This window comes from Ciconia boyciana, chromosome 21, assembly GCF_034638445.1.
Source record: "Ciconia boyciana chromosome 21, ASM3463844v1, whole genome shotgun sequence".
Taxonomy (NCBI): Eukaryota; Metazoa; Chordata; class Aves; order Ciconiiformes; family Ciconiidae; genus Ciconia; species Ciconia boyciana.
In genome coordinates this window covers 5,717,992-5,741,073 of record NC_132954.1, presented here as the reverse complement: position 1 = coordinate 5,741,073, position 23,082 = coordinate 5,717,992, and the positions used below count along the sequence as shown (strand labels likewise).

Below are 23,082 nucleotides of genomic sequence, written 5' to 3'. Positions count from 1 at the left end.
CGCTCCCGAGCCAGCTGAGCCCTTCTGGTGCTGCTGCCATCAGCGCAGGCAGGACAGACATCTGCAGCAGAGCCAGGCCTTGGAAGAGGAGGCACGCTCGGGAATCCACAGGGGAACGTGTCTATTTATAAACACATCCCTTACGCAGCACTGCAGAAGAGGGTTTTCAAGAAAAGCCGGGATCAAGAGAGTTGTGGCAACTGGGGATTCCTCGGAGATGAAAGCCACTAGAAAACTGCATGCGAGGTTTCCTGCATGGCCTCTGATGGTGACAGGGGGCTGCCCCCCCGGCAGGTCTGCATCTTGACCTGTCTAATCATGCTAAAGTTTGCCCTTTAGAGCCATCACATCTGCCTCCCATCACTCCAGCGCTGCCTGCTGATCGCTGTGGCAGGGGAGCAGTGGGGTGTAAAGCACTTTCTCCCCTCCAGCAAAACATGGAAGAGACCTGGGCTTTGCACGGGGGCTGGCGGACGGAGGGGCCGAGCCGAGCAGCCCCGGCCGAGCCAGTGGCACGGAGCATGGCAGCAGCACTGCAGCCACCCTGCCAGCCCCAGCCCGATAAATCCCCTCTCAAATAAGCAAGCCCGGCCGCTCATCCAGACCACCACTGCAGAAAACACCGTTCCAGCAAGCAGCCTGTTTCACAGCACGGGGTACGTGTTCACTCTCCCAACCCAACAGACAGGTGAAGCCGCACCGGGGCTGCCACCGTCACCCCAAAGGCTGCACCCCCAGAGCCCCCTCCCTGCTCACAGTACCCGCAGCAGGGATGGTGCAGATGGGTGGTGGGCTGCCAGTGCTGCCCACCTTAGCGGTTCCCCTGTGGCTTTGGTACAGGAGGACAGGAGCATCTCGGGCCTGTTGCACGGATGGACGGTCTCAGACGGGCGCTGTGAAAGCCAGTGCTTGCTTGGATTTGCTCGGCACAGCCAAAACATGCTCTTGCTGCAGCAGTGGGGCAGCATGGAGGGATGGGATGGGATGGGACGGGATGGGACGGGACGGGATGGGACGGGATGGGATGGGACAGCAGCATGATGACTCTCCACATCCCTGCAGAGAAGAGCCAAGACAAAATGAACCTCAGCAGAAAGACAGAAAATCACTCCCAGAAGGTGGGAAGAAACGTGTGGCGCTGGCACAGATGCTGCCCGACGCCGGATGGCTGCTGGGGCAGAGGGAAGGGCTCGCCAGCCGTGGCTCTGCGGGGTTTTGCTCCCCAGCAGGTAATGGCTGGGGACACTGAGCTGGAGCTTACGATCGGGAACAAGTGGCAGAAGACAGAGCGTGTTTACTGGCTAATTCAATACGCTTGCTTGGACCGTTTGTCTTCCCAAAGCAAACAGCCTCGCTATGCTCTGAAAAGTGCGTGCTTTTAAACGGGGTACATCCTCTGCGGCTCCTTTGCAGCCCTGACGGCTGCTCGGGCAACTCTCGATCTTGCAGATGGCCGAAGGCGCGGGTGGACGGAGCAGCAGCCCGGCAGCCATTCAAAGGCTTTATCAACTGGCAACCAAAAGTCAATAAGGAAGATGCCGCCTGTTTTAATTAACAGAGAAATTTCGCTCTAACGGGGGTGAGATGATGTGTGCTGGGGAGGGAGGGAGGACGGAGACAAAACATGACCTTGTTGGCGGAGCACACACAGCGGCACATTGTTTTCCCCTTGGAGACGCTGGCCTTGATCCTGCACGGGCTCTGTGGTGCAGCTGGGTGCTGGGTGCTGGGGGGGTCCCGCCTGCCCATGGCGGCTCCGGGACAGGTTTGGCAGGAGCGGGGTGCAGGGTGCCGGGAAGGCGCCAGGGCCATGGGGCTCAGGGCACGGTGCTCATGAGCGTGGCCTGCTGCAGGTGCCAGGGAAACGCCGGTGGCCTGGACAGGCACAAAAGGGTCTTGAATTTGGGAGCCCCCAGTGAAATCAGCTGTGCCTGGGTGCCACGGGAGCCCCCAGGAGTGAGTCTCCCCTGGCCACTGCTGGCTCCGCGCTGTGGCGAGGCTGCGGCCGGTGGCCCTGGCAGCACGGGAAAGCTGCAGACCCCTTGCCAGCGTTAGCATCCACTTCGGTTTAGTCCCACTTTCTTTTTTCCTGAGCTCTCCCTTTCCAGGAAAGCAGAGAGGAGGAAGACACAGAGGGGAAAAACCTACCTGTCTGCATACCAGGGAGCACAGCGAGGCGGGGAGCCGGGGTGTGACTCATGGCACAACCTGTCCCCCACAGCAGGACACTCCAGGAGCTGATGGGGCTGGGGTGAGCAGTACCCTGGGGTGATGGGGCTGGGGTGAGCGGCACCCTGGGGTGATGGGGCTGGGGTGAGCGGTTCCCTGGGGTGATGGGGCTGGGGTGAGCGGCACCCTGGGGTGATGGGGCTGGGGTGAGCGGTTCCCTGGGGTGATGGGGCTGGGGTGAGCGGTTCCCTGGGGGAAGTGGTACCCAGGGGTAAGCAGTTCCCTGGGGTGACGGGACTGAGGCAAGCTGCACCGTGAGACTGTCCTGGGCGTGATGGGGCTGGGACGAGCGGTACCAGGGGACCCTCCCAGGGGTGACGGGGCTGGGGGCAGAGGCACCCCGGGGTGGGATGAGCGGCACCCCGGGGGTGAGGGGGCCCGGGGGACCGGCGCCCCGGCCTCCGGGGGCGCACGGCTGGGGCGGGGCAACAGCGGCCACCGGTACCCCCGGCCCCGCCGGGGCGGTGGCTCCATCCCCGTCCCCCGCCCCCGGGGCGGGCTCGGCGGCGGCCCGCCCCCGCCCCGCGCCTTATTACCGGGGCGGCGGGGGGCTCCACCTACTCCCTCTCGGCGCCGCTCGCCAGCCGACGGCAGCCGCCGCGGCGGGGTCCGCCCGACGTGCCGCACCATGGGCAGCCAGGGCTCCAAGGCGGCCAAGGCGGAGGGCAGCGCCCCGCCAGCCGGCCACGCCGCCGCCACCGAGCCCGCCAAGGCCAACGGGCAGGTAGGTACCGGAGGGCACGGGGGAGCCGCGCCGTGCGCCCCGCCGGGGCGGGCGGACGGACGGACGGACAGACGAACGAACAAAGGCGGCGGCCCCGGCCCCGGGGGGCCCTCCTGCCCGGCGGGCACGGAGCGATGCGGCACCGCCCGCGCCGCGCCCCGGGCTCCCTCCCGGCACCGGGCGGGGGTCCCGTCCGCCGCCTCGCTCCGGCACCGGGCGTGGAGCGCGGGCGCCGCCCGGTGGCAGCGCACCGAGACATCCCCCCCCCCACCCCGTGCCCGGTGCACCCCCTCGCCCGGGCTGGGTGCACCCCCTCGCCCGGGCTGGGTGCACCCCCCGCTTTCCCCGGCTGGGTGCCCCCCGCCCCAGTTGGGTGCGGGGCTTTGGGGAGGGGGTGCCGAGTCCCGGCTGTGCCTAACGCGGTGCTCCGCTCCCCCCCTGCCCGCAGGAGAACGGCCATTTGAGGCTCAACGGGGACATGACGCCCAAGGCGGGTGGCGAGGCAGCACCCCTGAACGGGACCGGCTCGGCTGAACCCCCCAGGGAGGAGAGCAAGGGCGAGCCGGGCGGCGGGGACGCCATCGAGCCCGCTCCCCCCGCCGAAGGAGGGGATGCTAAAGCCGAAGGTGCCGCGGCCCCCAAGGACACCCCCAAGAAGAAGAAGAAGTTCTCGTTCAAGAAGTCCTTCAAGCTGAGCGGGATCTCCTTTAGGAAGAACAAGAAAGAAGCCGGGGACTCCTCTGGGTCCTCTCCCACAGAGGACCAAGGCAAGGCAGAGGCCAAGGGAGAGGAGAACCCCGCTTGCTCGGGCAGCGGGACGGAGCCGTCGGCTCCCCCCGAGGAGGGGATGGCGGAGGAGCAGGGCAGCCCCGGGGAGAGCAGTCCTGCCGATGACGGGCAGCAGGCAGCCGAGGCCAAGAGGGAGGATGCAGGAGCCGGGGGAAGCAAGGAGGAAGAGAAGCAGCAGCCAGGAGAAAGCCACGGGGATACAGCCAAACCAGAGGAGCCCTCAAAACCTGCGGGGCCTGAGCCTGCAACAACTCTGGCGGCGGCGGAGCAGAAGGAAGAGTAGAGCCCACTTGGCATCGTCCTAACTTAAGACTCTTACGCCATCCTCTCCATCCCGGTAACACCACGGACTCGCTGCCTTGCCCCCACACCTCCCCGTCCCACCTAGAACTGACAACGCTTTCTAAAACCGACACCCCCCACCCTCCCAGTTATTTCTTCCCCTCCCCTGTTAGAAAGCTGGTTTGGATTCCCACCACTGCCACCACACCTTGGAGTAGATTTACCTGAATCCTTTAAAACTGTGGAGGAAGACTATCCTGGACATAACTGGAATTTACAGTTTGTAAGAACCCAGATCTCACATCCCGCTCTGGTATCTCTGCTGGCCTCCTGACTGTCCCCGCTCTCCTCCCGGCAGCCTTCGAAGCCCAGCAAGCCAGTGACTGTTCAATGGATTCTTTTTTCTCAGTTTACATTCCTGGTTCTGACTTCATTTAAAGTATTTTGTGCTTTTTATAGAAATCAATGGTTTAAAAGCTAATCTGGTTAGTTTTTTATAATGTCTTACTATTGGCTTAAAACCATAAAGCTTGTAAGTCCGCTGTGTTTAATTCTGCTTCTAAGGGATAACTTTTAGGGTGTGGGGTGGAGGGAGGGGGCCTGCCAGCTGTATAATGTGAAGCAACATTGTTTTCTCTGTAAATAATTTTTTAATGGCCAAAACACTTGATTTGCAATTTTCTAACTTCTAAAAAAAAAAAAAGCTGTATGGGCTTTATTGTAACATTTGAAAGGAATAAATGGTGACCCCTTTATGGGTGAGCTCGAGTCCTTCTTGTCCTGGATGCCAGACAAGGGCCGGGGAAGATAGCAGTTGCTTATTTAGTTCAACAGCTGCTGCATTTAATCACTCCAGCCTGGGCTCTGCTCGCAGTTAATTGACTTGCAGCAGATGTAGAGCTACAGCCACAAAGGACTTTCTCACACAAGCCTCTTGTCGCTACCTTAGGATCGCTGTTCAGTACCTGTTTTCTTAGAGATCTAACACATTTTTTTTCCTGGGGGTGTGGGGGGGGGGGGAAGAAAAAAGAAAAGTCTGCTCTCATAAGGAGGGGCCCAGGAGGGCTACTGGGTGAAATTCCCATTTTAAGCTTGGCTTCTTGAATTTTAAATTTTTTTTCTTAGTGGCTTTAGAATAGGATTGGCTCCTCTTTCCTGAAAAGACATGCTCTAGCACAAGAACTATGCACTGGGAGCAAAGCTTTACTTCTCAAGAGAAAATGAAGGCACAATGGGTGCCTCTACCGCTTCTCCTGTGATCTGCACAGGGATAGAGGTGACTTTTTTTTTTTTCCTGAGACAAGCGTGCACAGAAGGAAGGTGCACTGCCCATCTCTAGCAGCTCAGGGCTTGAAGGCTACAGCCTCCACCAGAGCTCCTTCTGCCAGCTTCGGGGCTGTGCACTACTGCTACAGCCTCCATTTAATGGCCTGCTCCTAATTCCCATCTAATCACCTGCCCCTGCTGCTTTGGCTGGGGAAGAAGCTGGAGAAAAGCGAGGACCATTGTTTGCCCAAAAGCCGCTGGCACCACCCTAGCAAGGCAGGGCCTGGGGCAAGGACCGTCACTGCTCTTCTGCAGCCTTGAGGTAGGTGGAAATGGCCAAAACTCTTAGTTTTATGTAGCACATCCTCCTATCAATAGCAGGAAACTAAAGCAAGTGACCTGCTTCCATAATGCAGCAGGGTATTCATCCCGGGGGCAAAAAATAATTTTTAAAAAAGCTATTTTAAAGGTAGGAACTGTGGTCTGCAAATTATTTCTAAGATTGCTTGCTGTCTGCCATGTGAGACACAGCTGCATTGTGCCCCAGCCGGGATCTGGGGCTCAGTGCATCTGCCAGGGAGCTGCTGTACGGCATCGCGGCAGCCATTTTAAGAAACACTGGAAGAGAGGACTGCAGTTGTACGTTGGCATGCGTGATCTGGCAGGGGTAACTTGAATTGTACAGTTTTTGTTCAAGGAGGAGAGGATTTTAATTGTCTGCTATGGTGAAAAGGATAACTACGTTTCCTGGAGTATTATTTACAGCAGTGAAAGTCAACTGTGCCACGCAAAGCTTTTTCTTCACTACATAAAGAGCAGATCTGGCTTATGAACCTTTTGTGTCCATCTGAGCTGTGATCACCACTCGGCTGCAGAATCAACCTGCTCCTAAATATATTGAAGACTCTTTTTTTCACTTGAATACCACTAAGTTCATTCAAAAAATATTCCCTTCCCATAACCTATTATTCCTTTTCTAGATTAGCACTGCTTTCAGAGCAAGCGTCAGCTGCCTGGAGTACTGTAACTCCAAACAAATGGCAAACCCAATTAGCATCAGCAATGCTGCTGGAGGAGAACCCAGCTGTAATTTAGGAAAGAGACTGAAAAACTGCCCCAGTGACCCCGAGTAGAAAAGGTGTGAGCAAACAAAACCCATGGTATTTAGACTTACCTTTTCTGGAGAGAAGGGTCATGAGGAGAATTCCAAGGCTATTTTATAAAACACAGGGGAAAAGAAAAAAAGGAACAAACATCTACAAAAGAAACTAAAGCAATCTTTCACATAGCTTTGGAACACACATAGAGTGTGTTCCAAATAAAATGCTTTGGTGGATGCCATTTAAACCAACACATCTAGCCCTCTTCCTGGAAGAGGGAAAGTAATCACGCCTCACTTCACCTTTCTTTCCAAAGCCTTATTACAGCTCTTTTTTTGTTGTTGGGACCTACATGATCATGACCAGGATACTGCACAATTTTCCAGCAACGGCTCTGAAAACAAACTGAACTCCCACTCTAACCGAGTGTTTCCTCTCAGCAGAAAGCAGTACAAAGTCACACCAACCATAGAAATGTACCAGTTTTATTACAAAGATTCTCAAAATTCAAAATAAAAGCATCTTTAAAAAACCACAATATATTTCCCCCCCAGACACAAAGATACACTGATCTCTCTCGCTTCACATACAAACACTGAAGAGCGGGAGTGACACGTCACTCAGATTCAAAGAGACTAAAAAACTCATGGTGGAAAAGGGAAAAGAAGTATTTAAAAAAATAAAACATTTTAAAAATAACCTGTGTTAAGTTAGCAGCATTATTAGAGTTGAAACCATCAGCAGCGCTCCATGGGAAGTACAGATCCTCTTATGGACAGAGGAATCCCCCTGAGAAAGGAGAGCAGCGAGTCAAAACTGCCTGCAAAACTTCTGCAAAGAATTTCACCAAAAGCTCATCTAATGATCAGCTGTACAAAACGAGATGCAAAAGAAAGGCCAGTTCTGGTCACAAAAGACTTCTGGGTGTGAGATAATGTGTGGGAGTAGGAAGAGTAGTAGTTATAAAAATGTACAGAGCCCCATCTGCTGTTCCCTTATAAAGATAACAGCTCAGAGGGCTGATAAAAAGGTTCTCTGTATTTACTGGCCTTGAGAGCAAGAGAGAGGAGAGCTTCAATTTGAAAACATTTGTACTTCACTTCAGAGAAGAGTTTTTCAGCGAGTGACACACATCGACGAGAGGTTTCAGCCAGGCTCTGTTCAGTCTGGCCTTTAGACGAGTTGGGAATTTCTGCAGTGGTTTCAGCCTAGGACACAGATCAGTACTGAGAAAGCACATTACGGCATGTGTAGCCGAGGGCAGAACAAGCAGGAAAAGCAAAGCAGGCGGCCAAATGGGCAGTAACTCACTTCCTCCCCCAAAGAGGGGCATAGGTATAGAAAAAAAGGTATAAAAATTTCATCCCTTCTCTTACTTGAGATGCATAATGCTGCCACACTAACTGGATCTGCAAGATCTTGGAAAATGTTAACCACCACATTAGGGTGATTTTCATTTTGCATTTTCCAGATCTGCACCTGCAGGGCTCTTGGGCTGATTCACTAAAGCGCTTTTCAGATTGCTTTTAAGCTGCTTCATCTCTTTCCACAAGTTTGCTGCAGGGAGGTAGCCAACTCTATTCAAGAACTGCACTATTTGACCCTGAGAAGCGGCACCAGCTTGCAGTTACTTGCCATGGTGGAATCAAACTGAAGACCAAAGGAATAGTCAGTTTCTCACAGGCTTCATTTGGGAACTCATATTCTCCCACCCCAAAAAAAAAAAAAAAAAAAAAAAAGAGAGAGAAGGGGGGGGGGGGGGGAAGAAATTTCATGGCCATCTTTCCACCTAACCTGAAATGCAGATGCTATTTCTACTTAAATTATTCTTTTCAAAGGGTGGTTATTTCAGAGGAGAGAGTAAAGAAAGGAAGTTATTTTTTTAAAGACACACTAAGGAGGCAGTGGAAGGCAAGAGTGAAACTTCCCAGTCACCAAATCTGGGCAGTGCAGGTCTGTCTACTCCGCAGAATCCTCCCTATCTGCTCCCAGCGGAGTGCAGCAAGGAATAATTTACAGTTCTCAAGTCATTTATATATTTATATAGAAATATATACAGAAACATATATAAAATATAAATCCTGTGGAATGGGAGGCAACCAGAGAAGCTAACCTACGACAACTACGCACTGACAGGTACTGTCCAGCTGCAGCCATCTTAGGTGGATTTCGTCTCTTCCTTCACCCTGTGGAAGCAAGCAGTGAAGAATTTGGTTTAAACAAGCAACCTGGGCTGTGCCCAAGCTTTAATAACAGGCCCGAGTTGCAACCTTAAAAAATGCTGCTTATATGGCTCATCTTCATCTAAAACTTGTAACATGTTACTGAATGAAGGCACGGTATTTTTAAGCCCTGTCCACCCAGGGCTCTGCTCTCACAGCACTTTATCAGGTGTGCTGTTCTACACATGCAAACTTCTTCCTGTTAAGAGCCCGTGACAAAGCCACCCAAACTACCACGTCTCTCCCCCAGCCCCTCAAGCTGTGCAACATCCCACTGGGGGCATGGGTAGATGCACAAGGAAGTACAGGCACAGCCACTTAATTGCCATGCCAGAAGAGAGGGCTCACCCTTTGGGTTCTGCTTTCTCCTCTTTTGCTTTTTCCTCTTCTTTCTCATCTAGGGAAAAAAAAAAGAAAAAAAGACACACAGTAGTGCAGTAGGAAAGTACATGCCAGGCCAAGTTTCACAGAGTGGGGAGGGCTTCTAGTCCTAGCTCTCCTGCTTACCTTTCTTCTCTTCTTCCTCCTTTTCCTCTTCTGTTTTCACACGCTTAGCTTTCTTAAAGTTGGCAACATTTTTGCGCCCTCCTTCCCCTTCATCTTCAGAGTCAGAGAATTCTTCATCACAGGATATTCTCTTATCAGAATTGCGGACTGAGTGCCAAGAGGACAAGAAGTCGTTTCAGCAGATTTAGAAGTCAGGAGACACCAAGCACTAACTTCTCCAAGTACATTTACACACTGGAATGAACTAACGAGCCTACATAAGTCAGAATTAGGCCACGATAAAACCACTTTATCTTTCTACTCGCTGTATCTTTTAACTCATCAATCCTAACTGCTCATGCCTAAGATCCAAGATCACATGTACAACTTGGATTAGGTACAGTGTGATGTCTAGACTTGACAGCATAAGCAAGCAGGTTAACCAGCCTCACACTGAGAAAATCTGTCTGCCAGATCTAAAGGCCATCAGCCAATCTGGATATAAACTAGCATTTTCACTGTGGAAGACAACTTCTGGGATCAAACCTGACAGTCTCCCAGAAAGTATTCTGTCATAGCACCTAGATCACAGGAACTGTTTAAATTCTCACATTAAAGCCTAGGTTCTCCCATTATGGAAATCATCTGGCAAAAGTGCCATTTCTCCAAGGGAAAAAAAAAACAAACCAAAAAAACCCTATCAGCCCTGCAGTGCTGAGCATCATTGCTTTATCTTACAAAATCAATCAGAAAGGTGGGAACAGATTCAAACTGAAGGATGCCAGAATAGAGATTTATCTAAATAATATATCCTCCTCTCTTTACTAAGGTAACTCTGTTTAGAGCCTGCATGTTTCTCCAGCAAACTGATCCTGTTCAGCTTTGGTACCCACAGGCTCTGAACAGTACGCTTCCCAGCCGGGCAACGCAACTATGCCAGAGACAAGCACATACTTGAAATGCGTTTCTCAGGATCTTCTTCCTCTTCATCTCCACTGTCTTCCTGAACAGCATCCTCAGGAATTGGCTGCATCTGGACGCCAGGGGCATGAGGCAGCATGCGCAGATTCTCAAAGAGACGTTGCCTAGAGCCAGCCAGGAAAGGAAAACCTCCGTCAGCAAGATGCCACCCACGGCTGCGAAGCCCCCAGTAGAAGGTGTCAGTCTCGCGAAGAGGAACAAACACTTACTTGATCTTCTCGAGGTACTCATTGGTATTCTGGTTAGTCATGTTTGAGGGACTGATGTGGAGCTTAAAGTCTGGTCCAAAGTACTCGAAATAGTCATTATACGGAAGTTCTGCAGGCAAGTTAAAAAGGAATAAACACCAAATTACCACTGGACAAGTAATGAAATACCACAAACACATTGTACTTCAGTGCTACCTAAAAACACAACTACATTTAGCTAGGTGTAGGAGCTGAAGCTCTCACAGCCCAAATTCAGATCAAAACAGACAACTTGGCAACAGTGCAGTCAAAGCTTACTTGGCAGTTAAACACTATCAGGGTGCACAAAAGTGTTCAGTAGAAGGTCATCTCATTTCAGTAAGACGGCAAGGCTGCTGGGCACCTTTTGCTGGAGGGGAGAGCTACAGGACTTGAATGCAAACAAGAACAGCTACTGCAAATCAGGGAATCCAAAAGCTCTTCCACAGAAATAATCAAAAGCTAATTAAACACCTTAGGGTTGCTACCTCTCCCACAGCAACATCGTTTCCCTGAGCTCTGTTGCTAGAGTGTCATTGTCCCTCAGTCTTGCTTCAGAGGCTCCTGGGGAGAATTACCATTGGGAATTTCAGTGTCCAAAGCTACAGCAGTCTCATAGGTCCAGCATCTAGCCACGTTGCGGATCGTATAGCCACCTCCTCCCAGCATCAGCATAGGCAAATTAAAACTTTTTACAAACTCCACACACTTGGCATGACCTGTAGCAAAAGCAGTGGGGAAAAAGGTCATAGCCTCATGGCATAAGAAGAACAAACTTTTCAATGAAATCTAATTATATCAGTTAGGCCAGTTCAACACAGGCACCGGACGGTACTCTTACCTTTGATGGTCAGATTAAAACAACCCAGCCTGTCCCCTGACAGAGAATCCGACCCGCACTGCAAGACAACTGCGCTAGGCTGGAACGTCTCCATCACTTTAGATATCACCTAAACAAGAAATCCGTTGTTACACATTCTCCACAGGACAGTGTCACAGCGACAGCCATGTCCATGTCAGCAAGTGACATGAAGACATCCCTAGTGTTCCCACAGCTGCTGACTCCCCTATATTGGTAACACTGAGACTCTTACAAAGAGAAGCTTACTGACGACAGGCTGCGATTGTTAGGGAGGAATACAGCCCCTGAAGAATCTTATCACAGAAGACTGAATCAATCTCCCCAAAGAACAGCTCCATGAGCCACCAAATGACAAAGTATGATCCACAAAGAATCACTCAGCAAAGATGTCGTCACGTACCGGCTTGAATATTGCTTCATAGGACTCATCATCAATTCCGTCCCGGAGGGGATAGTTGACAGCGTAGTACTTGCCTTTGCCTGCACCAATATCCTATTAGAGTGAAAGACAGGAGAGACCACAAGTCACCAGAGAACCAAATACCACGCACAAATTGTGCCCCAAATTAGGAAGGGAAGTCTAGGATTTCATCAGGGTAACCCTAGGCTCTCACGGACAAAGACTGTCCCGGCAGAAGACGGCAAGAGTCAGTTGACTCCAACAGCAGCTTATTTGGCATGAGTGGGTGCATTTGGCCCTCAGTGCTCAGAGAAGAAAAATGTACTACTGTCACCACTTTCACGTCACTGGCAAAAGCCACCACTCTCTCCCACAGTAATAAAACAGGCAGCCAAAATTCTAGTCCCAAACCTGTACACTGCAGAGATGCACAGTCCAAAATACCAGTTTGGGCTGACTATGCAGTCTAGTAACTAGAGGAATCTATTTTTACTTTAAAAAAAAAATATATAGTTTTACATTTCCATTTTCTCTCTCATACCCAAGTGTTTTATAAAAAATAATTATTTCATTTATGCCGCAGAGCGGCTGCACCAGGAAAGAACACTGCAGCTGCACACAAGTTCACATCACCAGCGCCAAACTCTGGGCAGGGCTGAAAAAACACAACGCATGAGTGGAAGACAAGAGAATTTAGATCAGAAAAATGTAATTCCGCTAAAAAGCACATTAAAAAGGGTAAAGAACCTTTCACCCCTGAGAACAGCATTCTGGCAATGTCAGAAGTCACAAAGTGAACCACACCTGTATCTAACCTGAAAGAGTGCCACAGTTAACACCACGATTCATTAACATGCAGAACTGACTCACAGAAGGAAATGCCAACAAGATAAGCCAACACACAGAGAAGTACTCCCTCATAAACTTTCACCCAAAAGCTTGTGTGACCAAGCTTGGTTTGCAAGTAGCTACAGATGGCCAACATGCCATCTTCAGAGTCACTTTTCTGAGCATAATCCCACCAGAAGGCTGCTAAGAGACTGATATCAAAGCCTCGGTTTTATTACTATAGAGGCCATGATCACAGGACCAAAGCACCCACTCCAAGAGCCAAGCCAGCTGCCTCACATATACACCTTTGCCCTCAGAAAAAGGATGCCACTTTGAGAGCAGGAAAACCCAGGAGAGCAGTGATTTTAGTTAAATTAGTATGACGGCAAACAGATGGAAGAGACCAAATTTCAGGGTAATTTTCTGCTAAGCCTTCATTCTCACCCGGAGGTCCCCTGTTCCTGGGAAGTATTCTCCATACTTATGAAAGGACACGGTCATGACACGGTCTGTGGTATAAAAGGCTTCCTCCACGCCATCTCCGTGGTGAATATCAATGTCAATATACAGCACTCTCTGGTGATACCTAGGATCAGAAAGGAGTCAAAATACTGCATTTCTTCAGAGCAGAAACTGCCTTCACCAGCAGAGCAAATGGGAGGAGAGCAAGGAACTCTGTGCCAATCCCCAGCCTGCACAGCTACCAGGCAGCTCTCTCTCTGGAGTCTACAAGCAAAAGAGCTGCGGAGAACAGACATGTGCCTTGGTCAGCAGTGGAACAGAACCACAGAGGAAAATAAAGCGGCTTTTGCTGCTGCAACTGATCTTTGAGGGCAGACTCAACTCCGTTTATTCAGATTCAGCCAACAGACTGCATTTTTATCTCCAAGCCTCCCACTGAGGTTTGCTTTGAGCCAAAAGCTGTCACGTATTACAGCTGTGCCGCCTTTTCCAGGGTGGATGGCAGAGAGAAGGGCCTAAGAGCAACAGCACAACCCTCCAAGCCTTCTGCCTCCTGCACAGTGCCACCATTAGACACACCCCTTCGGGAGAGAGGGTACCGCATCCCAAAAGATAGCTGATCAAGCCCTCCTGGGAAAAGACAGCCAAAAAAAGGCAACAGAAAGAGAAGACTGGGAAGAAAGCACTAAGGACTCGGAGGAAATGCAGCAGAATGGACAAACAAAAGCAGTAAATAGTACTGCCCGTACTTTAGGAGCTCCAAGATAGCCAAGACGATATCGTTGACATAACAGAAGCCAGAAGCCTCTGACTTCTTAGCGTGGTGAAGGCCTCCTGCCCAATTCACAGCAATATCTGTCTGTTGCTTGTTCAGCTTCACAGCACTGGCTGTTGGGAGAAGAATTACAAGATGTTAGCACGAGAGTAAAGGCTCCACAACAAAGACTGCGGGGTAAAGTACTGGTCCCTTACGACCACATCATTGCTTATGTCTGCATTTGGGTACTTTACAAAGCACAAGCCCAAGGGTTTAACACTGGATGTCTCAACAAACTAACAAAAGGCAAGGGAAGAGAAACGCAGCCTCTGTTTTGCCTGCACACACTTTTGATTGCTTCCTACTTTTGCCTTGGAGCATGAAATCTGCACAAATAAGTCCACAGCATTCTAGCTGGGGTCACAGTTGAAGACAGTCTAGATTTCTCAGTGCCCTGAACAAAGGATTTTAATGAAAGGTTTTATCTAACATATATTTAGGTCATTCACTGAATATGCATTTAGGCAAAGGAAGTTCTCTTCCCCCAAGTTTCTGCAAATTTTGTAAGTCTCCCAGCATCGAAACAAATTATATATTCTGCAGAATCTACAGCCGTGGAACCAGAGAGCATAGCTACTTCAAAAAAATGCTGCAGTCAGTACTTGTATGTACTGCTGAACTGCGTTACAGGAAATAAAGACTTCTAGATGTCATTGTGGGAGTAGCAGCCACAAAGCTTTAACGCCTATGCACAGTAACACAGTTCTGCAATACCGAGCATTTCTGCAACAAAGTATTTGAAAACAGTGACAGCATTTTAAATGTTCCAGCTTTCGGGGAGATTACTGAAACCTTTCAGGTTCTATTTTGCCTCCTGTCCATGGCTTTTCATTAAAAACAACAGATAAAGTAACAGATAAAGTTCCAGGTTATGCCTGCCCAGAGCAAGGTTTTTACAACTTTTTTTTTCTGTAAATCTCACGTTGATTTTTTTATTAAATGCCTGTTGCTGCTGCAGTTTTAACTCTATCGCTGGCAATGTTGTTACACCCGTTACAGAGTCCTTCACATTTTCAGTGAAGTAACTTGGACTAGTGAAGGTACGCTTAACAAATGTACAGAGATCTGTCAACGTGCAAGGCTTGAACTCTCATGTGGGAAGAAATCTGGATCTAATTATTAAGGAAACTAGAAATAGGTTCACAGGGCTTCCCCACCATCACCTACAACAATTTATTTCCGAGACAGAACTACATTACATACATCTGCTTAAGAGAAAAAGAAAAGAACGTATGACTTGTGAGCTTACCAACTGAGCCTCCAGCAGAGAGCTGACAAAACTCAAACAACCCGTCAAACACAGGGCAGTCTTCCCCAACATTAACTTGAAAATAATACAAAAGAGTTAGTAAGACAAAACCACAAATAAATGGCAAAGCCTATACCCCCACTCTGATTTAAAAAGCTAACCAGATAAGCTATCAAACATTTTAAACAACAAAATACCATGCACAAGTAATAAAACGTTAATGTAATCAACCTGAGGATTGCCTGATGAGGCAAAAAGGTTGTTGCTGTAGGGAAGATGCTCCTGACTTGTAAGAAAACGGGAAAGAAGGTCTCAGGAGCTCTGGCGAGAGCGGCACGCCATCTACCAGGGTGCGCTACGAGGGATCCAGAAACCAGTCAATCACGTTGGAAAATGAGTGGGCGGAGAGGAGATGCTATCAGTAAGAGCTGCGTAATACGGATACACATCCTCAGCAGCAACTCAAACCGCGCTCATTGAGGCAGCACATTTACAGTATTCTGCTCTGCTCCGGCAGCACATGCTGGTCACCAGGGGCAGATGCAGGCTGTGCAAAACGGGGGCCAGCACCCCTCCCTACCCCACATGGACCATGCTGCAGATCTGCTGCCCAGGCACCGTGCCTTGGTGGGAATATGGGGGGAATAGTGCCGTTTCTGACTACAGGGCTGACATTGAGCTCCATTACACAACCCCGCAGCAAGTAGGAAAGGTTTTTGCTCCCATTTCCTGCTGTATTGCTGACGAGGAGTTGAGAAAGCTAACAGTGCCAGCGCTGCAGGAGAAACTGGGGAGATGGGAGATAGTGGTGTGTACTGGATGAAAAGTTTACATCCACGTCTGTTCCATTACACTTTGTACATTCCTTTTACTTCACATTGGACAGTCAGTTTTTAAGTTCTCAGCAGTACTGTAGTTTTGGCCTGGATAAATTTCAACTGTAAATAGTTTTCATGATTAAAAATAAAAACAGTAACAACAGACTTGTACTGAATCTAGATTTTGCAAGATTTGCTTTTACAAACAACAACAACAACAAAATCTGTATTTTTGTAACAACATCTGTAGAATGTTTACTTCTGTGCTTAATGAGAAAGGCACAAACAGCACGGTTCTTGCAGCATTAGAAACTCGTCAGCGCACAGTCTCCACAAAGACTGTGTGATAAGGGAGTCTGAATGGTCCCAGTTCGGGACAGGGATCTCTGAAAAGGACAATACCCATCAGGAGACCCAGAAGGAAGCAATTGTTCCCGCTTTCCAATTGTTTCAGCAGGGCATGGCAACTGAGAGAGTTTGAATAATTAACTCAAAGAGGTGGCTGGAAGCTTTCCCTTTTAACTGAGAATTTAAGTAATCAACTTCTGCATGCTTCCCATGACAACAAATTAAACTTCTTGCCCTTTAGGTTACAGAGTAGTCCTCCCAAGTCCTCAGGCAGGCAACACGGCATTAGCAGAATTAAATTAGAGACTGGTCATTACCTTTACTGTCCCTCAGAACTTTGTGGGCAGCACTGACAGTATTTGAGGGCATCCCTCTGCTATACCTGGCAAAGACAGGAGCTGCTGTGTAAACAGAAGCCAGTTGGGCTTTTTCTCACTAGGAGATTCAAAGCAGCCAGGACTACTAAAGAGGGATCTTAATAAGAGGGGTCAATCACTTGACTATAGGCATAAGGCTCTGGTGGAAGATGAGAGGCACAGATGCTCCGTCTTCCTTGCAATGGGTGGGTGAGAAGCTTCGTATCTGGGAGAGTGCAACCAGAGAGACCAGCATTAAAGGTGGAAACATTCTTATGGAAATCATAGCAGCTATCCTTCCCTCAAAGGGAAAGATGAAGCACCAAGCAGACTACAGAGACCTGCCACTGTACTTGGGAGCGGTGACCTTGTCTCCTGTATCCCTAATCTCTGTTCTGAGCCTCCTGTGCTAGCTCTCTAGCTACGCAGAGACCACTGTTTTGCAGATCTTGTTGAAGAAAAGCTCTGTCCTCCGCATATTTAAGATTAAATTTTCATATTTTGCCTCCTTCAGGTAAAAATAGTTCTGTGGAAGTACAGCGCAGAAAATGTTGACTACCGGAGAGAGCAGAGTGGGTGTTTATGAGCCATATCTGCTTCAGGGGTAAACAGTTCGGTTTGTGTAAATATGTACTTTAGTATATGTCATTTGGTATATTAAGGCATATCATTTACTGCAGGAAGTCTTTCAATGTATATTACTCATGAAGCCTATTACCTCTTAATGTGCTTGTGCCTTCATATCTGTCCCCTTCAGCTCATACCAGGTTTCCTCTACTTCAGACTCGAGACCCATATTTCTTCTAAATTGGAGATTACACTTACTCCACATAAATTAACCCCATGGGCTAACAACTTTTTTCTGCTCTTGAGGACTGCAGCGTGCAAGACCAAAATACTGTTTAAATGAACCTTGAGCCTTTCCCCCTATTTGTCTATACTCGCTAGAAACCTAGTTTGCCCCAGCCATTGCCAAAGAACATCAGCTCAGAGTTGCAGAGACACCAAAAAAAGGTTTCTGTAACATTAAAGTTGCTATTAAAGAGCCCTTCCATGGACTGGAGAGGTTAGAACAAGGGATTAGCTCACAAAATAAACCATTCTATCACAAAGTGGACAGATATCATTGTGCATCTCAACCCTCCTCCACTTCCAAACTGCCATTGTCTTGAAAATCCTTCAGAGTTACCGCAGATTTTGGACACAACTGATTGAGTTGGGGTTGGTTTGTTTGTTTTAAATTACATAACCCTTTCCCACCTCAATACCTCTGGTTAAAGATAAGCGATAACACAAAATACATGAAATACATGCAACTCATAAATGCAGTGATTCAGTCATCTCTCAGCCAGCAAGGCAACTTAGAAGAGTTTCCACCAAAACACAAGACTAAAAAAAGACACCCAGGTCAAAGGGTTTTCCTCAGATCTTTTGGCATATTAGCTTGAGAGAGGGACCCATTTTTAAAATGTTTGATTTACCAGAAAAAAACAGAAACCAAGTCAGGAGAAAGACAATCTCCCGTGGTTCTTCCTACTCTTTTTATCACAAAGCTCTAAAGCTGGCCTAGGATTCCCAGAACCACAACTTTTAACGTTGGCAGAAACTACAGCACTACACGTGTAGCTTACATCTTTGCATCTGCTTGCTGTACTCAGACATGTTATCTGGGCGAATAGATCTCAGAAATTTTATGTAGTCGTCGCTGTGGTACTTGGTCATTTCTTCTGCATTTGCCTTGTGAGGGCGCTGCAAGGACAAAAAAAAGAGCAAGGCTTGTTTTGAAACACATCTCTCTCCCTAATTCCCATTTCCAATGTCAGATTTACTCTCAGAAACAGCAAAAAACTCAAAACAGCAGCATTAAACAAAAGAAACTTATTTTCAAAGGCAAGAATGCCACTACTGGAAACTGGAATGTATTACATATCTAGACAAAGAAAATATTTAAGTTTCAGGGAGAAAAGCAATTTTCCAGTTTCCAAAGTCTATCTGAAGCAAGAACATCTCACTACAAGCAATCAGAAGAAAGCAGAAATACATCAGCACAACTGTTTATTTTTTTTTTTCCTTTCCTCTTTGGCTCGTCAACAGAGAACTTACGAGTGTGAAGCATCAAAATGAAAACCTGACACGTAAACTAAGATCTTTCATATATAATTCTCTTCGTGACCAGCCCTACACTTACGTATATCTCCATCTTCCTGTAAAGGCCATAGTTCAGCAGTAGGTTGTGGGTCATCCGGATCCTGTGGGGTTTCATAGGATGTCCTTGGCCATAATAGTAGTTTCCAACATCACCTGGGAGCAGAAAGGATTTTGTTACAGCAGGGAAAACTATGAATTCCTTTAAACAGAGTCACATCCGAGCCACAAGAGCCATCAGGTCATCTGTCATTTTATCTGTCCTTCAGCAGCACCTCTGTTCACAGGGGATAGGGTCTCTCGTCTTGCTTGCACAGGTATCTCCATGGATTCAGAAAAGTTTATCCCAGACTCAAATAAGACAAACATTTGGAAATTAGAGTATGGCCAGACAAGGAATTTTTTAAATACCAGTTCTGGGGAAGGCAATCCAGGTAGAGTCTGAGCAATTAACATCACACTGCACAAGTTCAGAGGAGGGAGCTCCAGCTTTCTTGGGCAGGAGGAGCTTTGGGCACCACATTTGCCTGTCCCCACTCAGCAAATGACAGCTCTCCAATGTCCTCTCCAGGCGGTTCAGGTCCACTATCATCTCTCACATTTACAGAGCTCACAGGTTTCACTGAGAAACGCAACCACAGTCTGAGCAGAAACCTGCAGGCCAAGAGGCATGCAAGTTTAATCCCAGCTCAGACAACGACTCATCAGACAGAGCACGTAGCCTCCTTGCCTCAGTTTCTTACTATTTACCTAACAGAAACGAGACACAAAGCAGCTAATTCTGTCAATAAGCAAACACCAGCGCAGCTGTAGTTTTACAGCTTCTTAATCATTTTCACCCTTTATTATTGCTTGAAATCTTCCAGAAGAATCCCAGTCCCTACCAACCGCACACCCACACAGATGCACCTGATGAGCTATCCTATGGGCACCAGCGTTAATGAAGTTAGCTTCCTGCAAATATACCCCACAGCTCATCTCCCCGTGTGGATTTTCTCCTACCTAGCAAACGCTGAGCTCATGCTGCACTCTCCCACAGTAGGGGACCACTGACTGGTTTTTTTCCCCCTCCTCTCCCAGAGTACTTATTTTCACGAAACCTACAGAAATCTAACTTTCAAATTCCTGCCTCCTGCCTGATTTGGCTGCGAGAGGCACAGACTCAAAAGTTGCCAAGAACAGGAAACACGCAGACAGCCACACGCAGCAGCAATATCACGCAAGCCTCATTTTCTTGGGAAACCAGACTAAGTTGTTCATGTAGTTGTACAACTCCTGATCAGTTTAGGAAGCAGGAGACCCAATCCGGTCTGGCTGGTGACTCAGTTGGGAGTATTAATATTTCATCACCAATCTTTACATTCAGGAGAAACTGCTACTTCCTCACAGCACACAGCTCTAGTTCTTCCTCCTGTGGACATGGCCCTATTTTCAGTCAAAGTAGATGCAAACGGTGCAAATCCCACACCCAAACAATTCTGCTGCTGGAGTTTACCTGTCCGTGGTGCGACACTGAAATGGGGTGTTCTTTGCACAAAGGTATTTTACCGGGGCAACTATCCCTACAGTAAAATCAGTTTAAATCAAGCTTTGCAGAACTCAGTAAGAGATGCTCAAGACCTTAGCTAGAAAACACAAGCACAAAACTACGTGAAGCTTTAAAATCATCATCATCTTCACCTCAGGCTGTCAGCAAAATGCCCTGGGCAAACCCCGACTTCCAGAGCCTGTTCATGTTCACTCTGCTAAACACATCCCACCACGAGTCTTAGAGAGCAGCAGATGAGCTTGTCTGCTCGTGGACGTCAGTGCAGATTAAGAGTGTGTGAACTTAACAGATACCTCTTCCTGTCTGCTAGGGTTAAGCAAGTCCCTACATGGGGAGCTAATAAAGGAGAAGTTACTGTTCAAGTTCAAACCCTCGCACACACCCTCAGCACCCCTCAGGATTTCCATGAAGGACCCTTACGATACCCAATTACCTTTTCTCCATCCTCTCCATCCCACCTAGACCCTTCCCTGCAGCTCAGGTTCCTTCTCCAGCACAGGATGCCCTCCCACCATCTGAAATTTATGGCTCAAGGAAGAGACCCGCACGCCATCCGAAACAGCACCCGGGGACCACCCTTCAGGGAATTACCGCACTCGATTGCACTGCTCTAACCTCCCTGCATGGAAAATAAAAGACCCTAACAAATTGGCCTCCAACAACTGCAGATTATGCCTTCCCCAACAATAAAAGCACACTTTCACCCTAAGACATGCTGTGGATGTTTGCCAGCCACTCGTAAAAGAGCAGGGGAAACAAGGCACTAAAACCTCACCACAGAGTAAATTAGTGAGGGCAGCTATAGACAAGAGTGTATAACGCTAACTTTGTGTAGTTACCGTGCAATAAAGGCTACAAGGATAGCATCTCTGCTTAGCATTTTCAAACAAAATGACTGGTTTTTTCATATTTAAGACATCATCGTGCGTCTTTAAAGATTATAGCTTGTTCAAAAACTGACAAGCTTCTTTGTGAACATGTTATATTCCAAGGACAGGGATAAGTTTGGACACAGAGACCATTTTTTTCCAACATCCAGGTCGCGTGTGCACGTATGGTATTCTGGCACTTCCTGCAAGCACTCTTAAAGTTTAAATTAGGCATTTTAGGGCCCAGGGCTCCAGCATCCCCTTGTATATTTTGATATGACGGGTGTTGCACAGAGATCAGTTGTGTGGTGAAACTGGACTCAGTTTCACTGCACGCAGAGCTCTAATCCAGACTCCTCCTCGCCCTGCCCTCCTGAAGACACCATCTGAGTCAGAGACGCTGCAGGACTGTCATTACAAGTTGCAAATCTACTGCTTAGATTTACTTTTCTAGAGAAATAAAAGCTCTCACTATATGCCTGACACATACAGCAGTTTAAAGGAGCCCGCTTTACTGCTTGAACACTGAGCGCATCCACTTACCAGGAAAAAGTAGCAAGACAAAGTTTTTATTTTATTTCACAGACTAAAAACCACGACGAAATAGAGAATTGCACAATATCTTTCACAGAGAGTGGTCACAGACTCTATAAAAAATGAGCTCGCCCATCACCGAGGCACCAAGTTACCCCACCAAAGGGGAGGCAGTTGTGAAGAGCAAAGGCAACGCGACTCTGATTTCTCCCACAGCCTACGGGGTAGAAGCAGGGAAGCCGCACAAGATCCCCAGCTTGGGATTTGGCCAGCTCTAACACCCCGTTACTTCCCTGCCCCAACAGGATGATTATATAGCCCCAAAGCAGTGCTTCCCCAGCCTCGTGACGGGGGGGGGGGGGGAAGCTAGTCTACAATCCAGCCAAGTTCAGAGCCAGAACTAAACAATACTCCTAGACACAGGAACCCCCTACAAACAACCACGCAGTCGGTCTGGCTCCCAACACCTTCGGGTTTGTCTCTTGCTTGACAGCAACGCTGCTGACCAAACGGGAGCTTCAGGAGTGCCTCCTCCTCCTCTTAACACGGCTCAAGGAGGCTTCATCTCCCCACAACCTGTCCTGTCCCCCACCATCTCCCAGAAACCTTCTTCAGCACCTCAGCACGGCTCCCAAAGCCTCTCTTGGCCTCACGCCCCTCTCCCCATCCTGGACCATTCGCAGCCTTTCCCCACCTCCAAAGTCCCTAGATCTCCACACCTCCCCATCCTATTCCGCCCCCCATCTCCCCCCAATACTACTCCCCTATCTTTCCCCCCACTCTTCCCCTTCTCCCTCCAGTGCTCCCCCATATCCCCCATGCTCCCCCATATCCTTCCTATGCCCTCCAGTGTCCCCTGTTCCCCCACCCCCTGCAGTCCCCACATAACCCTGCCCCCCATGCCCCTATTGCTCCGTGCCCCCCCCCCCAGCGCAGCCCCCAGCCCTCCCCTGTCCCTCAGTGCCCCCAGCATCGACCCCTCTGCCCCCCGTGCAGCCCCCCGCCCCTCAGGTCCTCCAGTGACCCCCACCGCCCCTCCCAACACCCTCAGGGCAGCCCCCAGCCCCACCACATTTCCCAATGACTCCCCCTCCCCCACCCCCCCCAGAGCAGCCCCCACCCCCATGTCCTCCGATGACCCCCCATTACCCTCCCCCACCCAACCCCTCACTCCCTATCCCCAGTGACCCCATTACCCCCCAGTAACCCCATTACCCCCCCAGCGCCTCCCATTGCTCTCCTCAACCCCTGCCCCTCCCCCACCCCCAGCACCGCCTCCCCTCCCCCACCCCCGGTGCCCCCTCAGCGCCCCCGCCCCGGGACCGCCCCTCCCCCTCCCCGGCCCGGCGATCCCCGTGGCCGCCCCCATCGGTGCCCCGCAGCCCCTCACCATCGTAGTAGTAGCAGACTTTCCGCTTGGTCCCCTGCGTCAGCGCCATTTTCCTGCCTCCCCACAGCGACAGACCCTACCGCCGCGCCGCGCAACCCAACCCGGCCCGGCCCGCCCCGGGGCCCGGGCCCCGCCGCCCCACCTGC

The 23,082-nt window shown here is 49.4% G+C and overlaps 2 protein-coding genes across 2 annotated transcripts; one reads left to right on the top strand and one right to left on the bottom strand.

Moving 5' to 3' along the window:
* The first annotated feature begins 2,803 nt into the window (after positions 1–2,803).
* On the top strand, positions 2,804–4,766 carry MARCKSL1 (MARCKS like 1). The gene is made up of 2 exons (XM_072885056.1): positions 2,804–2,953; positions 3,402–4,766. Exons 1-2 carry the CDS (start codon positions 2,858–2,860, stop codon positions 4,023–4,025), a joined length of 720 nt encoding a protein of 239 aa, XP_072741157.1. The 5' UTR covers positions 2,804–2,857; the 3' UTR covers positions 4,026–4,766.
* A 2,093-nt stretch (positions 4,767–6,859) lies between these two features.
* Positions 6,860–23,065, bottom strand: HDAC1 (histone deacetylase 1). Its single transcript, XM_072885209.1, has 14 exons — positions 22,937–23,065; positions 18,638–18,750; positions 18,081–18,198; positions 14,928–15,002; positions 13,611–13,749; positions 12,844–12,985; positions 11,569–11,661; positions 11,148–11,256; positions 10,885–11,025; positions 10,289–10,397; positions 10,053–10,183; positions 9,120–9,266; positions 8,961–9,009; positions 6,860–8,576 (listed from the first exon to the last, which is right to left on the bottom strand). The coding sequence occupies exons 1-14, from the start codon at positions 22,983–22,985 to the stop codon at positions 8,549–8,551; spliced, it is 1,443 nt and encodes a 480-aa protein (XP_072741310.1). The 5' UTR covers positions 22,986–23,065; the 3' UTR covers positions 6,860–8,548.
* Between the last annotated feature and the right edge of the window lie 17 nt (positions 23,066–23,082).

Excerpts from the sequence above, each read along its gene's own strand:
- MARCKSL1 (XM_072885056.1), top strand. The coding sequence starts at position 2,858 with ATGGGCAGCCAGGGCTCCAAGGCGGCCAAGGCGGAGGGCAGCGCCCCG. Across the intron at positions 2,954-3,401 it reads CCGCCAAGGCCAACGGGCAG|GAGAACGGCCATTTGAGGCT; the intron begins GTAGGTACCGGA and ends CCCTGCCCGCAG.
- HDAC1 (XM_072885209.1), bottom strand. The coding sequence starts at position 22,985 with ATGGCGCTGACGCAGGGGACCAAGCGGAAAGTCTGCTACTACTACGAT. Across the intron at positions 12,986-13,610 it reads GCTATCTTGGAGCTCCTAAA|GTATCACCAGAGAGTGCTGT; the intron begins GTACGGGCAGTA and ends TTCTGATCCTAG. Across the intron at positions 11,662-12,843 it reads CAGGAACAGGGGACCTCCGG|GATATTGGTGCAGGCAAAGG; the intron begins GTGAGAATGAAG and ends TCACTCTAATAG.